Source organism: Amblyraja radiata, chromosome 34 (assembly GCF_010909765.2).
Source record: "Amblyraja radiata isolate CabotCenter1 chromosome 34, sAmbRad1.1.pri, whole genome shotgun sequence".
Lineage (NCBI taxonomy): Eukaryota > Metazoa > Chordata > Chondrichthyes > Rajiformes > Rajidae > Amblyraja > Amblyraja radiata.
This window is the reverse complement of record NC_045989.1, coordinates 26168292-26186471: the sequence shown is the minus strand read 5'-3', so window position 1 is coordinate 26186471 and position 18180 is coordinate 26168292. Positions and strand designations below refer to the sequence as shown.

The following is an 18180-nucleotide window of genomic DNA, read 5'->3' as shown; positions in this document are numbered from 1 at the left end:
AGTCTCTTGCCCAGAGTAGGGGAATCAAGGACCAGTGGACACAGGTTTAAGGCGAAGGGGAAAAGATTTAATAGGAATCTAAGGAGTAACGTTTTCACACAGAGGGTGGTGGGTGTATGGAACAAGCTGCCAGAGGCTGGGACTATCCCAACATTTAATAATCAGCTAGACAGGTACATGGATAGGACAGGTTTGGAGGGATATGGAGATATGGGATCAGATCATAAGTGTGAGGAGCAGAATTCGGCCATTCGGCCCATCCAGACATTAAATTGCAGAATATTTCACAAAGCGTGTTTAAACTCTTATTTTTTCACAGGAGGGAAGTGATTTATTGCCATCTCTACTACCTGGGCTTACTGGACTTGCACTAGATGTTATTCACGTGATTCCCTTTATCCAGCGTCTGTACACCGTGGACGGCTCGATTGTAATCACGTATTGTCTTTCCGCTGACTGGTTGGCACGCACCAAAAGCTTTTCACTGACAATAAACTAAACTCAACTACACTAACACATAACTGTAGTAAAACACAGAGTACTAAGTAACCCAGGTCACACAGCATCTGTGGAGGGAATGGAGAGGCGACGTTTCGGGTTGGGACCGAATGATGAGTGTTTGAAGGCGCTGGGCCTGTACTCGCCGTAGTTTAGAAGGATAAGGTGGGGGACCCAATTGAAACTTACTGAATAGTAAAAGGCCTGGATAGAGTGGATGTGGAGAAGATGTTTCTACTAGTGGGAGATTCCAGGACCAGAGGGCACAGCCTCAGAATAAAATGACGCACCTTTCGAAGGAAGATGAGAAGTAATTTCTTTAGTCAGAGGGTGGCTGAATTGTGTTGCTATGACTTGTGTCGGTTGTATGTTGGTACTTCATTAGCCTGTTATGAACCACACCGTTAATCTGTAGTTTTGCGCTTCCTATTATTGACTGTGAACCTTTCAGAGAATTTGATTTAACTGAATTTATCTCAGCTGCCCTGATGGATCTCGTGAAACTTCCGTTTGTGCGACTGTTGTAGCGTTGGCCGTACGTTCTGTATCTAACATTAATGCTAAAGCCATGACTATCATTTGTGGAAGAGTGTTCTGACCTGTGTGGGTGGTGTTCACCCCGCTGCTTTAGTGCAGCTCCAGCGGGCGGGTGGTGAGTGGGGTCGATGACCCGCGGGGGGGTGGCAGGATGAGCCAGCTGATGGGAAATACTCTGGACGCGAGTCCTGGCACAGGCGGGCGAGTCGACGTTCACCAAGTCCCCATTCCTACGGGGCGACAAGTGCAGGGACGACCCCTGGCTGGTGACATCACTCTCGTGTTCTCCACTCTTGCTTTCTTCCTGAAACCTTGCTGCAAAAGGCCAAAAGCTGATAAGTGAAGCATTCATAGAAAACATAGAAAATAGGTGCAGGAGTAGGCCATTCGGCCCTTCGAGCCTGCGCCGCCATTCAAACATTATCCGGAAGTGGCGGCGCTGTGATACAGCTGCGGCTCGCCTGCAGTCTGTCTGTTTTTACTTTTTGTGTTGTTTTTTTTGTCTAGTTTAGTAATTTTTTTTGGTTATTAGGTGGTGTTATGTGTGTGGGGGGAGGGTGAAACAGAGCTTTCTGTCTCTCCCTTCGGGGGAATGCGACTTTTTGTCGTATCCCCCTTCTCTTCCCCCGTCTGCGCTGAGGCCTAATGGCGGAGCTGGTGGTCTCCAACCTGCGACCGACCTCGAGGGTCCGGAGGTAGAACCAGCCAGGACTCACCAACGCGAGGCTGGCCGTCTTCGAGCTGTGGCGACGTCCGGGTAGCGGCACGACTCGGCGCTCCGGTGAGGGCGGACGGCACGGAGCTGAGACACTGCCGTGTGGGCGGACCGGCTCCCGGCTGGAAGGTGCTCTCGTGGGGGCAGCCCGGTGCGGGGCTGAGACGCTGCCTTGTGGGCGGCCCAGTGCGGGGCGGAGACGGTGCTACGGCAGCTGAGGCGGCGTTCTGGCGGCGGCGACCTGGATCCGGGGCTCGGCCGCGGGCCAGTGGAGGACAATGTCGGGAGCTCGCAGGTCACAGGCTGGTGCCTGTTTTCCGGAGCACCCGTTGCAACAGCTGCGGGCAGCTTCGACCACCCCTGGGCCGCGGAGCTTGAACCGCGGGGCTGATGCCATCGCCCGGTGGGGTATCGCCTCGGCGCAGAGGGAGAAGAGGAGGGAAGAGACAGTAACTCTAAGACTTTTGCCTCCATCACAGTGAGGAGGTGTTTGGTGAACTCACTGTGGTGGATGTTAATTTGTGTTTATTGTGTTTTGTTATTATTACATGTATGGCTGCAGGCAACAGCATTTCGTTCAGACCGAAAGGTCTGAATGACAAATAAAGGATTCAATCAATCAATCAATCATTATCCATTGCCAGAAGAATTAGGCCATTCAGCCCAGCATGTTTACTCTGCCATTCAATCCCCCTCAGCCCCATTCTCTGGCCTTCTCCCCGTAACCTTAGACACCCGTACTAATCAAGAACCTCTCAATCTCTGCTTTAAAAATTAAAAATACATGATTAAGAAGAGCTTTGTAAAATTCCAGGTTCATTCTGTTCATGAATGCCTGACATCCTCTCTAAGATCAAAGGTATTCAGGTGGGGCCTCGTGGACATTGCCTCCTGCGAGTGTGGGGACCCAACACAGACAGTGGAGCACATAGTCACCAGTTGCCCCAAACACCGGCCACCGAATGGTGAACGAGGTCTGATTGACCTGGGCCATGACATGTTGGCCTGGCTCGCCTCAACAGAGCTGCAGGTCTCAAAGACATACGACAGAAGAAGAAGACTAAAATAACATGGAGCACATTCACTTTTGGAAAATACTGAAAACATTTTTTTAAATATATGTAAAATATCTCTAATGTAATTAATCTCCAGTTTAACCTGTTTCATAGAATAATAAGTTTCTTGGTGACATTATGAGAGATTTTCTGACCTGCTACCATCTGTGACACTTTCTTCTTGTCTTCTGTTCTCTCCTGCAGGCAGAAAAGAAGTGAATATTCACATCTCTTTGTTCTAATGAAACTTAATGATGTAAAAACATGCCAAACGTTTCAAGTGTCGAATACAATGTACGTACAACTTGCAGCTGCATCCGGAGTTGATTGTTGGTAAACTTTAGTGAGCGAGCAATTGATTGGAGATAATAGATCAGCATACTGGAAGGGGAAAAGGAACAAATCACAAACAAAGATGGACATGCAGGTAAAGGTGACTGAATTTACATTAGTGTTATTGTTATTAGCTCTTCACTAGACGGTAGTATGGCCACACGTGGTCATGAAGAACTCGAGACATGTCAATTGTGGGACGCCTTAGGTGAGTCTTGATCATGTTCATAAGTTCATAAGTCATAGGAGCAGAATGAGGCCATTCAGGCCATCAAGTCTACTCTGACATTCAATCATGGCTGATCTATCTTTCCCTCTCAACCCCATTCTCCTGCCTTCTCCCCATAACCCCTGACACCCGTACTAATCAAGTATCTGTCAATCTCTGCCTTAAAAATTCCCAATGACTTGGCCTCCACAGCTGTCTGTGGCAATGAATCCCACAGATTCATCACATTTGCATTTCCTTTATCCAAAGGCTGACTGTGTTTCAAGAGTAATACACTCTCATAAAATGTTTGGAAGAATCATAAGTATGGAATTGGTCAATAGAATCCATGCCATTTCTCCTCCCTTCCTGTCTATTGTCACATTATAGAAACTGCAGATGTTCAATTAGAAGAGAATGCTTCTAATTATCTCCCATGTGACATTTTAGTTGAAATTCATTTCAGTTCTTCTCATCCAACAACAAATCAATTCAGGAAAGATGAACTGGTCGGATGCAAACACAGGCCCTTCGGCCCAACTTCCCACACTGGCCAACAAGTCCCATCTGCACTAGTTCCCACCTGCCTGCATTTGGCCCTCATCCCTCTAAACCTGTCCTATCCATGCATCTGTCTAAATGTTTCTTAAACGTTGCGATAGTACCTGCCTCAACTACCCCCTCCAGCAGCTCCATACACCCACCACTCTTTATGTCAAAAAATTAACCCCTTAGATTCCTGTTAAATCTTTTCCCCTTGACCTTAAACCCATGTCCTCTGGTCCTCGATTCCCCTACTCTGAGCAAGCGACTCTGTGCATTACCTGATCTATTCCTCTCATGATTTTATAAACCTCTAAAAGATCACCCCTCATCCTCCTGTGCTCCAAAGAATGAAGTCCTAGCCTGCTCAACCTCTCCCTTTATCCTGTATCTGTGAACAATAGACAATAGACAATAGGTGCAGGAGTAGGCCATTTGGCCCTTCGACCCTACGGCTCAATTGTATTCATTTATAGTCCTTTCTTTGACTGGATAGCACATATACAAAGCTTTTCACTTTACCTCAGTACACGTGACAATAATAAACTAAACTAAACTTACAAGAGCAGGAGCAGAGCAGGCAGGACCACCACGGGACTGGTGACGTAACTCATCACCATGTTGAACCAGCCGGGGAAATCATTCACTATTGTGTCAGACACAATGTCATAAATCTTATCCTGGCCACTGTTGCAAAACATTAAAACCCTGAATTAATATTGTCTTCCTGGCATTTATTCAAACATTCTTTTTTGATGATTTTAAAATATAAAGTATATCATTTATATAAAGTATATACTTACAAGTATATAAAAAAATATGCTTAAAGAATATAAAGATCTTAAAGTATATTAATGAGCATAATGGATTTTAAAGTATATTATACACAAAGTATATAATTTATATAAAGTATATATACTTAAAACTATATAAAAATATATACAAAGTATATTAAAGTATAATGATCATAAAGGTTTTTAAAGTATATTATATCCTTAAAGTATATAAAGATTTAAAAGTATATTAAAGTATGATAGAAACATAGAAATTAGGTGCAAGAGTAGGCCATTCGGCCCTTCGAGCCTGCACCACCATTCAATATGATCATGGCTGATCATCCAACTCAGTATCCTGTACCTGCCTTCTCTCCATACCCCCTGATCCCTTTAGCCACAAGGGCTACATCTAACTCCCTCTTAAATATAGCCAATTAACTGGCCTCAACTACCTTCTGTGGCAGAGAGTTCCAGAGATTCACCACTCTCTGTGTGAAAAATACATGAAAAATGATGATCATAAATGTTTTTAAAGTATATAAAGATTTAAAAGTATATTAAAGTATAATGATCATAAATGATTTTAAAGTATATTACCTGAAGGGCCCACAGCTCTGTGATGGCCGGTATCTGGCAATAGCAAAGACAGTGGGCAGCATACACAAGAACAACATGAACAAGGTCATGGCCAGGTAGAAGTTGTTAGACCTGGGAGAGAAATCACACAATAGCAGAACATCCTCAGAACCATTGACCATTGAAACGAAACCCAATCAGAAGATGACCCACGCCGGGTCAGTAACACAACTAGTCTGATGAAGGGTCTCGACCTGATACATCACCCATTCCATCTCTCCAGAGATGCTGCCTGTCCCACTGAGCTTTGAGTCTGCATATTTCACAGTGAATTATCATTGAACAGAGAACGATGCACCAGCGACTGACCTTGACGCTCGGAATACTTGCTGGTGTGGAACATTGCACGTCAGCACTGCCCAGCTCCTTAAATACATCAGACCAATCAGTTTGAGGACGTTGAAGGCTGGAAGGCAAGGTGAGAAGAAAGCTCCCATCCTAAAGATTGAAGACAAACATTAACTCAAACACTGGAGCCGGAGGCTGGAAATGCAGCCAGCCCAACTATGGTCTGCAAAGGGCAAAGATAGATCAATATCTTAGAATTCATGGCCTTTATTCATGGAAGGAAGGAGAGAGGAAACAGGGAACTATAATCAACCACAATCTTTCATTGGGAAAATGTTGGAATCCGCCTTTCAGGAATGATTATGTGGAATCAACATGGTTCTACGGAGTGATTTAAACATGTAACTAGTGGTAAGCAATGGGGAATGGGGAATATTTTAGGATTTCCAACAAGTATTTGTGCCTCTTCCACATCTTGTCTGATGCAGGTTCCTGGCCTAAAACATCACCTATGCATGTCCATAGTGTAGAGTCAAAGAACTGCAGATGCTGGTTCATACACAAAAGGACACAAAGTGCTGGAGTAACCTAGCGGGCCATCCAGTGGGATGCTGTCTGGCCCAGTGCTGAGTTACTCCAGCACTTTGTGTTTTTTTCTGTGTATTTAATCAGCATCTGCTGTTCCATGTGTCTAAACCTTTGTTGAAGAGGCAAGGTGATTTTGCAGATGCCTACATGTGCTGGGCATACATTCAATGTGGATGGACACACTTCCTCAGGGTGCTGCTTTCTCCCAAGTTATAGGAGTAGAATTAGGTCATTTGGCCCATTGAGTCTACTCCACCATTCAATCATGGCTGATCTCTGCCTCGTAATCCCATTTTCCTGCCTTCTCTCCATCACCTGTGACACCCGTTCTAATCAAGAATTTGTCTCTCTCTGCCTTAAAAATATCCACTGACTTGGCCTTTCCACTGACTCTCTCCCAAGCGACAGGTTCCAAGTAGGGATAGTTCTTTGCAACAACTGGTCTAGAGTTGCTGCTGATGAAGAGTGGGCATTCCTTCACCAAAATAAAAATGCTCTTGCTCCACCCTCCAGGAGATTGAAACTGCTGAACCACGAGTATTGTTTGACCTCATGCACGGTGCTGTTGCTCAAGGGTTATGTAGAGCATAGATCAAGATCAGCTCAACCACAGTCTTACTGAAGGGGAGAGCAGGGAAATTGTCTCTTCTGCAGAGCCTTAAACAGACCTCGCATCAACATGCAAACATCTGGAGATGTTGGAATCTTGTGTAGAACACAGTGCTGGAGTAACTCAGCATCTCTGGAGGACATGGATAGGTGTCTTTTCAGGTCAGGACCCTTACTCAGTCTGAAGAAGGGTTCCAAGCTGAAACGTCACCTAAACATGTTCTCCAGAGATGCTGCCTGACCTGCTGAGTTACTCCAGCACTGTGTGAAACGTCACCTATCCATGTTCTCCACAGATGCTGCCTGACCCGCTGAGTTACTCCAGCACTCTGTGAAACGTCACCTATCCATGTTCTCCACAGATGCTGCCTGACCCGCTGAGTTACTCCAGCACTCTGTGAAACGTCACCTATCCATGTTCTCCACAGATGCTGCCTGACCCGCTGAGTTACTCCAGCACTCTGTGAAACGTCACCTATCCATGTTCTCCACAGATGCTGCCTGACCCGCTGAGTTACTCCAGCACTCTGTGAAATGCCACCTATCCATGTTCTCCACAGATGCTGCCTGACCCGCTGAGTTACTCCAGCACTCTGTGAAACGTCACCTATCCATGTTCTCCACAGATGCTGCCTGACCCGCTGAGTTACTCCAGCACTCTGTGAAACGCCACCTATCCATGTTCTCCACAGATGCTGCCTGACCCGCTGAGTTACTCCAGCACTCCGTGTTCTACTGCTCACATCAAACATTCTGATCAAGGAGCCAACGTTTCCTCTTATCCCTGCATTCTTATTTCATTGTTCATCTTGCTCATATAATATTGAGTATGACATCGTATATCTCAGCTAGTATCTTAGATAAAATATTTCTTTACTTGATTGAATAAAACATATGAATGAACTGCAACGTACCATATCATTCCCTGGTTATATATCAGATGCAGTACATTTTCCGCTATCTTGAACTCTCCATACTCGGGCTGGAAGAGATTTATAATAAATAATGAGAACATGGTGAAAACAAATTGTGAAGATGGTGCACGGTTTAAGTTGATGCAATACTCACAAACTTGTTCTCCAGATCCCAGCACCAACAGTCACTCAGGTATCGGACAAAGAGGCCACGAATGAAGTCAATGAGCAGAATGCTGCCAACGGTGAACAACATGTCTATGATAGACAACTTCAGCATCTCCTGCAGGCACACAGATCCCTCCTCATTAGCTCATGCCTGATGCAAGAACAGGCCTCTCTGGAACACGGGTTGCGGGGAGAAGGCAGGAGAATGGGGTTGAGATGGAAAGAATTATCGGCCATGATTGAATGGCAGAGTAGACTTGATGGGCCGAGTGGCCTAATTCTGCTCCTATAACTTATGAACTTATCCCAAGCCCACTACAGAAATGAAAGGAATTGTCCTCAATGATAGACACAAAATGCTGGAGTAACTGAGTGGGACAGGCAGCAACTCTGGAGAGAAGGAATGGGTGACGTTTCAGGTCGTGACCCTTCTTCAGACTGCTCATAGATAGTTTAGTTTAGAGATACAGCACGGAAACGGGCCCTTTGTTGCTCTGACCAATGATCACCTAGTCACTAGTTCTATCCTACACAGTGCGGACAATTCATAGAAGCCAATTAACCTACAAACCTGTACGTCTTTGGCAGGTGGGGGCACCTGGATAAAACCCGCGCAGGTCACGGGGAGAATGTACAAACTCCGTACAGACAGCACCCGTCATCGGGATCGAACCCGGGTCTCTGGCGCTGTGAGGCAGCAACTCTTCCGCTGTGCCACCGTTATGCCCCAGTACATCCATCGATGTTATATAATGGTGACGGTCCTTTAGAATGGTCAGCATGTAACAATCACCTGTGGAGTTCCTGTTCAGTTTATGAGCATGTGACGGAGCGAGCTCATCTCTGGCGGACCTTTGATCCAAACTCACACAGTGACCCAGCCAATTACCCCACCCCTGGACCCGCTTTTGTCCAATTCACAATTTCATTGTGTAGGAAGAAACTGCAGATACTGGTTTAAACCACAGTTTGACACATTGTGCTGGAGTAATTCAGCGGGTCTGACAGCATCTCTGGTGAAAAATAATTGGTGACATTTCGGGTCGAGACCCTTCTTCAAACATCACCTATTCCTTTTCTCCTAACAATTTCATTTGCCTTCTTTCATCCCTTTTGTAATGAAGCAATCCTGGCCTTTACCCTGGAACCGTTCACTCCTCTGGTTCTCTCCTCACCTTCCCCATCTCAAAGTCTCTTTGTACATGATTCTAAACTATTCATTCTCTAATATTTTCCAGATCTGATCAAATTCATCCTCCTTACTTCTCTCCCGACCATCTCCCAACCACCCCTAACCCCACCAGTGTTGCCTGGTTTAATCTTTATTCCAGCATTATTTCTGTCATGGAGTCAGAGTTACACAGCTGGGAACCAGCCCAGTTCATCCATGCTCACCAAGATGCCCCATCCAAATCAATCCCACTTACCTCCATATCCATGTAAATCTAAATGCTGTTATAGTACATCATTTATATGAGCGTGACTAGGCCATTCAGCCCATCAAGGCTACCTGATCTGATCTGTACCTCAACCAGAGCTCCCTATTCCCCAGTATTATCCTGGAGGTCATTGAACATAAGAATTAACCTGCATTAGAGAGTTTGGAGCAAAACCCAGGAGAAAGAACTGATGGGGTTTTACACATTGACTAATTTTGACCACTTTCATTTATAATTATGAATATATTAAACGTGGAAGGAAATGTTTCTTTTACAATCCTGATTAATGTATTAATAAAACAAAGTGCTGGAGTAACTCAGCGGGTCTGGCAGCATCTCTGGAGTAAGAGGATAGGTGACGTTTCGGGTCGAGACCCTTCTTCAGAGGTAACATGGAGTGAGTTTGCTTTCTGGTTGAGCTGTGAGTGTGGGTAGATGGTGCAAGTCTGGGGAAAGGTGCAATAGGAGATCTGATGCTGAAACCACCAGGAACACAGCTAGCTACAGTTGGCTCCAGGATTACTGCGGTGCTCACTGCTCAATGGCACAGAATAATACAAAGAGTTATCTACAAACCTGTCCCACATACGTTTCCCAGCACTGGTCTTGTTGTGACAGAATGTTGTAGTCATATGTGGCCGACTTATTAAACTTGCTTATTGGTTTTGTTTTGTTGTAGGCTGAGCTGAAGGTGATGTTCTGCCTCAGCCTGATCTCAGGTACGATGGTCGAGAGATTCTCCTCCTCTGGCAGCGCTCTGGTGGCCAAGAATGATGAGCCTGTGTCATTGGTGTTATCCTGCAAGAAGTGTTCAGACATGAAGCTTTGGTTAAGAATTGGTTCATCATTGCATGTTCAAATTTATTAAATGTTCAAGTTACATTTCAGGGTTGGTTTAGTTTAGTTTAGTTTGGCTTGGTTTGGAGATACAGGTACATCGAAAAGCTTTTTGTTGCGTGCTAACCAGCCAGCAGAAAGACAATACATGATTACATTCGGGCCATTTACAATGTATAGATACATAAGGGAATAACGTTTAGTGCAAGGAAAAGCCAGTAAAGTCCGATCAAGGAGAGTCCGAGCATCACCAAAGAGGTAGATAGTAGTTAAGTACTGCTCTCTGGTTGTGGTAGGGTGGTTCAGTTGCCTGATAACAGCTGGGATGAAATTGTCGCTGAATCTGGAGGTGTGCGTTTTCACATTTCTTTACCTTTTGCCCGATGGGAGAGGGGAGAAGAGGGAGTGGCCAGGGTGCGACTGGTCCTTGATTATGCTGCTGGCCTTGCCGTGGCAGCCTGAGGTTGTACACAAAACAAAGCATTCCACTGTATCTATGTACATGAGACAATAAAGTATCATTGAACCATTGAAGCGTTGGATTGCACCTGTTACTTCAGCATGTTGTGTGCATGAACTTGCTCCACTGAAAATCATCTGCCATCTTAGTGGTGAAAAGACAGTGACCCTCGCTACACTAACTCACAGTCCCCAGAGTCCAACAAATTTCATACTCACCAACATACTCATACTGTTCACTTTGTCAAGCAGAGCGATGATCAAACTGTAGAGGTTTCCCAGGTACAGAACCAGCACCCTGTGGTGGGAAACAGACAGGAACGCAGAGTCAGAGAGAGAGTGGATACAAAACGCTGGAGTAACTCAGCGGGAGAGGCAGCATCTCAGGAGAGAAGGAATGGGCAACGTTTCGGGTCGAGACCCTTCTCCAGACTGATGTCAGGGGACGGGGCAGGACAAAGATAGAATGTAGTCAGAGACAGTAAGACTGCTGGGAGAACTAGGAAGGGGAAGGGGTTGGATAGAGAAAGCAAGGACTACCTGAAGTTAGAAAAGTCAATGTTCATACCTCTGGGGTGTAAACTACCCAAGTGAAATATGAGGTGCTGTTCCTCCAATTTGCGCTGGACCTCACTCTGACAATGGAGGAGGCCCAGGACAGAAAGGTCAGATTGGGAATGGGAGGGGGAGTTGAAGTGCTGAGCCACCAGGTGATCAGGTAGGTTAAGACAGACTGAGCGGTGGAAGTCAGAGAGAATAGGAAGGAACTGCAGATGCTGGTTTACACCAAAAATAGACACAAAGTGCTGGAGTAACTCAGTGGGTCAGGCAGCATCAGTGGAGAACATGGATAGGTGACGTTTCACAGAGTGCTGGAGTAACTCAGCGGGTCAGGCAGCATCTGTGGAGAACATGGATAGGTGACGTTTCACAAAGTGCTGGAGTAACTCAGCGGGTCAGGCAGCATCTGTGGAGAACATGGATAGGTGATGTTTCAGGTCAGGACCCTTCTTCCTTTAGTTGGTGTTTGGTGTGTTTAAGATCCTAGCGGTTGTTGGGAAGCTGGAGTGTTTGGACTCGGTACCTGCTTCGGTCGGCAGTAAATGTGGTCGACAGGTGGGGTTGGGGTGAGGTGAGGACTAACCTGGCCAGCTGGAAGCGCAGTGTGGTCCTGGGGTGCAACATCTCCAGCTGGGCGACCAGCTCAAACACAGACGGGGCAATCATGGTGATGAGTGAAACTACCACACTGACCTAGACACAGAGCAGACAGTCAGTGGACTCATGCTGCACTAACCCTTCTATCTACAACCGCCCGCCTCAAAGACAAACGTCTACCTCGTTCTTTTCCCAGAGAGTGAGCTCGATCTTGGTCCGCTCCAGCTCCTGAGAACGATCAACAACAAAGTAGATGATGTAGATGCTACCAGCCAACGAGAGAAGCACCAGGATATTGGCAAGGATCCTCAGACTGATGATCACTGCCCTGTGGAAACATCAGACCAGCCTCGTTAGTGTGGACTCTCTTAGACCAGCTGCTGAAGACCGGGTCCAATGATGACCTGGTGCCAACTGAAGACCGGGTCCAATGATGGCCTGGTGCCAATACTTACAGACTTCTATCCTTCTTCTTCACTTGCTCCTCCAGAATAGCTTCCTTCAAAGAGAAATGGACATTCACCATTAGCCCCGTTACTGGTCAGCACAGGCTGACATTACGCACCATCTTAGTTTAGTTATGGATTTTCCACAAAAAAAAAAAATCAACAAAATTAATTTTCAATCTTCTTCAGAAGATATACTTTTACCAGTTGCCTTACCTCTGCAAACAAGGGAACAATGAGTCTTCAACATTGGCACATCCCCCTTTGTTGCACCAGCATTGTATCCTGTCTACTGTGACAATCATCTCTTCTACTTTTCTATTTGTACATGAGATTGGTCAATGTCCGTATTTAATGTCCACCCTGACTTTTCAGAAGTTGCTAGATAGTTACCTCTTTGTCATGTTGCCATCCTTCTAGTTATCTGCCTGTAGCCTCCTTTTGCTCTGCTATTTTATTTCATTCACATGTTTAAACTATGATATTTTATTCTTAATGTTTTAATGGTTTATGTTTTATTCTTAAAAGTTTACTGTGTGTCGTGCTGTTACCTGCGATCGGAGCACCAAGGCAAATTTCTTGTATATGTACATACTTGGCCAATAAACCTATTCATTCATTCATTAAGGCATCCCCATACTTTAGTTTATTGTCACGTGTACCGAGGTACAGAAAAAAGCTTTTTTGTTGCATGCTTTCCAGTCAGCTGTAGACTACACATGGTTACACATTTTTCACAAAGAGTTGTGAGTGTGTGGAATTCTCGGCCTCAGAGGGTGGTAGAGGCCAGTTCTCGGAATGCTTTCAAGAGAGCTAGATAGAGCTCTTAGGGATAGGGATATGGAGAGAAGGCAGGAACGGGGTACTGATTGTGGATGATCAGCCATGATCACATTGAATGGCGGTGCTGGCTCGAAGGGCTGAATGGCCTACTCCTGCACCTATTGTCTATTACAATCAAGCCATCCACAGTGTATAGATACAGGATAAAGTGAATAACATTTAGTGCAAGGTAAAGTCCAGTAAAGTTCGATTAAAGATAGACTGAGGGTCTCCAATTAGGTAGATGGGAGTTCAGGATCCCTCTCTAGTTGGTGATAGGACGGTTCAGTCAGAGCCATACAGCGTGGAACCAGGTATTTCGGCTCAACTTGCCCACACCGACCAACATGTACCATCTACACTAGCTTCACCTGCCTGCGTTTGGCCCAGACCTCTCCAAACCTGTCCTAATTAAACGTTGAGATAGTCCCAGCCTCAACTACCTCCTCCAGCAGCTCGTTCCATGCACCCACCACCCTTTGTGTGATAAAGTTACCCAGATCAGTTGCCTGTGAAATCACATTAGCCGCTCGAATTAGCAGAAACATCAGCCACACAGCCAGAGGAGGTGGATGTATAAGTGGTTCACAAAGCAATCAGAGCAGAGACATATATAAAATGGAGTTGTACTCCAGCACGCTGTGCTTGGAAGGGCAGTGGAAGCAGATAAAGAACTATGCAGAGCTGCAGGGAGCCAGGTGCGGAATGGGATTGATTAAAAACCAGGCAGGATGTTAAAAATCATAAAATGTTGGAGTTCCCCCAGGCGTTTGTGGTAGGTTGGGTTGGTGGGAGCGACGTACTCGGATACTGTTGATGACTGCGGCCGTCTTGCTCTCTGCAGCCTCTGGGTTGCCAATCAGGTAATCCCAGGCACAGAACAGCTTCCAGCAGAAGGTGTAGTTTTCATCAGAGGCGCTGGCCATGCTCAGTCGAGAGTTCTTGGCCATCCTGCAACGCAAAGTCAGAGAGTGACGACAATCTTCACCCCAGCACACCCGCCACCCATTCACAAAGTAAGGGGCATACACATGCACACACACATATGCACGCACACATGCATGCCCATACACATGCACACACACATATGCACACACACATGCATGCACATACACATGCACACACACGCACACATATGCACACACACATGCATGCCCATACACATGCACACACATATGCACGCACACATGCATGCACATACACATGCACACACACACATATGCACGCACACATGCATGCACATACACATACACGTGCACACATACACGCGCACACACACATACATACATACACATGCACACACACATATGCACGCACACATGCATGCACACACACATATGCACGCACATACATGCACACGCACATACATACACGCACACATACATACACATGCACACACAATTTCACATGCACACAGATTCACACACATGCATATACACACACACACAAACATGCACACACACACAAACATGCACACACACAAACATGCATACACATGCACGCACACACACATAGTTCCCAGCCCCCCTGCAACATATAAACACATGGGGCCGGGCGTGGGGGCCGGGTGTGGGGGCCGGGCGTGGGGGCCGGGCGTGGGGCCAGGTGTGGGTCCGTGCGTGGGGGCCAGGCGTGGGGCCAGGTGTGGGGCCAGGTGTGGGTCCGTGCGTGGGGGCCAGGCGTGGGGGCCAGGCGTGGGGGCCAGGCGTGGGGGCCAGGCGTGGGTTCGTGCGTGTGGGGCCAGGCGTGGGGCCAGGCGTGGGGCCAGGTGTGGGGCCAGGTGTGGGGCCAGGTGTGGGTTCGTGCGTGTGGGGCCAGGCGTGGGGCCAGGCGTGGGGCCAGGTGTGGGGCCAGGTGTGGGTTCGTGCGTGTGGGGCCAGGCGTGGGGCCAGGCGTGGGGCCAGGCGTGGGGCCAGGCGTGGGGCCAGGCGTGGGGCCAGGCGTGGGGCCAGGCGTGGGGCCAGGCGTGGGGCCAGGCGTGGGGCCAGGCGTGGGGCCAGGTGTGGGGCCAGGTGTGGGGCCAGGTGTGGGTCCGTGCATGGGGGCCGGGTGTTAGAAGGGCAGATGAAGGTGTGCAGTAGGGCGATTACTTGCGCAGCAGAATGATGAAGCTGTAGGCGAATATGGCCATTCCAACCATGAAATAGGCCAGGGGCAAATGGTAGCCAGCCCGCCCAATCTTCCTCTTGTTGCCATAGTAACCATAGAACATGACAGAATACTGGAGGTAGCCCTGTGTGGACAGAATTAAATTGAGAACAGGCACTGGTGTAATGAAATGTTTGAGCTATTATACACTGTAATATTGGCTGTGTGATCAAAGATGATGACATGCTTGCCCCAAGTGACCAGATGGTATCCAGATCTTGTGCCGTTCCGACGTATCCCACGGGAATTGTTTTGCTTGGAATACTTCCGAACGGAGGTCCTGCTAACAGCTGGAGAAACACAAAGAGATGCAGGTGGATATGATTAAGGCAGAGATAGATAGATTGTTGATTAGTTCGGGTGTCAGGGGTTATGTAGAGAAGGCAGGAGAATGGGGTCAGGAGGGAGATATAGGTCAGTCATGATTGAATGACAGAGTAAACGATGGGCCGAATGGCCGAATTCTGATCCTATCACTGATCAACATGAATATAACAGCGGTGTTTTGAGCAAATTAATGGCAGATGGGCCACCATTAGTTGGTCCATGCAGCACGCACCTACCTCAGGTAAAATGACAAACGCTCCGGTCATTATGGTCAACACGATGTTGATACCGAACATCCACCTCAGAAAGATAAAGTAGGAAGCCACACCAGAGCCAAAGTGACCTGTCAACAAGAAGACAATTCAGTGCCACACTACAGCAGTTCACTTCTGGTGGGGCAAGGTCTTTGTAGGAAGTAACAGTGTCTAGGTGTTCCATGTGTGTGTGTGTCTGAGTACGTTGCATTCCTCCTCTGTCTGAGAAGTGCAACTCTCCTTGTTCAGCATGAGGCATTCCTCATCTCGTCCCGCCCCGTAGCCAGTAGCAGATACCTCTCCCGATTCTGTCTCCATGATCTGCCCAGCCCGAACACAGCCACCAGGCAGTCAGAAATAAAAAGCAAGGTACAAACAGCTGGAGGAACTCAACGGGCCAGACAGCGTCTGTGGAGGGAAAGAGACAGATAATGTTGGGAAACTGGGAGCAGTAAGGTGGGGCTTGGATTGTGGACTATCAGGTGACATCACCCTAGAAACTAAGGGTGAGCTTCTAACACTACCAAAGGATATTAATAAAAAGTTTTACCCAATTTTATCATAATTTATACACAACTAAAATAAATACAGATGATAGAAAAATCACAAATTTTTTAGATAATTGCAATCTCCCTAAATTGGATAATTTAGAACAAGAGGAATTAGGAGCACGGATTACTAGTGAAGAAATAAAACAAATAATAAACTCACTGAAAAATGGGAAGACCCCAGGACCAGATGGTTTTAGTAATGAATTTTATAAACGATTTCAGGACTCAATTGTACCACGATTACTCAACTTATACACGCAGGCTTATACCGAAAATAAACTACCCGAAACTTTAGCAGAATCAACAATAACGCTTATACCAAAAAAAGATAAAGATTTAGAGGAACCGGGTCTTACAGAGCTATATCACTTCTAAATACGGATCAGAAAATTTTAGCAAAGATTCTAGCTAGAAGACTGAATAATTATATTAACAAATTGGTAAACCCGGATCAAACGGGATTTATACCCAAAAGACAATCATTTAATAATTTGAGAAGGCTTTTCAATATAATGTACTCTCACAAAGAGGACATTGAAGATATTTCAGTTGTTAAGCTGGATGCAGAGAAGGCATTTGAGTAGGTAGAATGGTAGTATTTATATAAGGCACTCCAAAAATTTAACACGGGAGAGAATTTTATTAGATGGGTTAAACTACTTTATGATAAACCTACGGCAAGAATATTAACTAATAATAAGTTATCTCCAAAATTTTATTAATCAAGGGGTAATAGGCAGGGTTGTGCCTTATCACCATTGCTATTTGCCCTAATGATAGAACCGCTGGCTGAAAGGATTAGAAATCATCCGAATATTCACGGATATAATACTAAGGGCTCAAAGAATAAAATTTAATTATATGCTGATGATATTCTTTTATATATTACTAATACACAAACGAGTATACCCACCTTATTAACACTAATTGAGGAATTCGGCTCTTTTCAGGATATAGAATAAATTGGAATAAAAGCGAAATTATGTCTTTAAAACCACAGGATGCGAGACACTTACTAAAATTCCCTTTCAAAATTGCAACAGAAAAATTCAAGTATCTGGGTATTCAAATTACGAGAAGACACAAATCATTATTTAGCGCCAATTTTATGCCACTATTAAATAAACTGAATGATATGATTACATTTTGGAAAACGCTCCCGCTCTCATTGATAGGTAGAATTAACACTATAAAAATGACTTTCTTACCACAATTAATATATTTGTTTCAAGCGATCCCAATATATATTCCAAAATATTTTTTCAAAAAACTAGATTCTAATATCACTAATTTTATATGGGATTATAGAGCACACATAACTCAACGAAAGCATTTGTGTAAACCTAAAGAAGTTGGGGGTTTATCATTACCTAACTTTACGTATTACTACTGGGCAGTGCATATTAAGAACATAATGTACTGGTTGGATAGTTCCACTCACCAGTCGGAGTGGATAAGAATGGAGAAAGAGGAGTGTTTCCCGTATGATATAGGAACGATCTTGTTCTCACCGATAAAATTGAATAGTATAATATATAAGAAGAACCCAATTATTCACAATACAATAAGAATTTGGAAACAAATAAAATTATCCTTGAAATTAAATAATCTATCAGTACTAACCCCACTATTGAACAACCCTGCATTCAAACCATCTCTTATTGACAAAACATATAAACAATGGGATAGACTGGGGATTAGAAAAGTAGGAGATATGTATGAATTGGGCAAATTGTTATCATTTCAACAATTAAAATCAAAATTTAAACTGAATGATAATCAATATTTTAAATATATACAGATATGTGACTTTATGAAGAAATATACACATAGATTTCAAACTATATTTTTAGACCCTTTAAGGCTGATTC

General features: G+C 45.3%; 1 protein-coding gene across 2 annotated transcripts in view; it reads right to left on the bottom strand.

Annotated features, from left to right (window-relative positions):
- Positions 1–18180, bottom strand: part of tmc3 (transmembrane channel like 3) — a 30196-nt gene that overhangs the window by 1311 nt on the left and 10705 nt on the right. For both annotated transcript variants that reach the window (XM_033050147.1, XM_033050148.1), the window contains exons 5-21: positions 15741–15847; positions 15369–15467; positions 15120–15262; positions 13833–13980; positions 12217–12260; positions 11942–12089; positions 11748–11857; positions 10823–10901; positions 9884–10105; positions 7855–7983; positions 7701–7768; positions 5611–5739; positions 5263–5373; positions 4451–4576; positions 3108–3186; positions 2961–3003; positions 1098–1350 (exon numbers count right to left, since the gene is read on the bottom strand). In XM_033050147.1, coding sequence (XP_032906038.1) covers positions 1098–1350; positions 2961–3003; positions 3108–3186; positions 4451–4576; positions 5263–5373; positions 5611–5739; positions 7701–7768; positions 7855–7983; positions 9884–10105; positions 10823–10901; positions 11748–11857; positions 11942–12089; positions 12217–12260; positions 13833–13980; positions 15120–15262; positions 15369–15467; positions 15741–15847 — 2038 coding nt within the window. The remainder of the gene's footprint in view (positions 1–1097; positions 1351–2960; positions 3004–3107; positions 3187–4450; positions 4577–5262; positions 5374–5610; positions 5740–7700; positions 7769–7854; positions 7984–9883; positions 10106–10822; positions 10902–11747; positions 11858–11941; positions 12090–12216; positions 12261–13832; positions 13981–15119; positions 15263–15368; positions 15468–15740; positions 15848–18180) is intronic.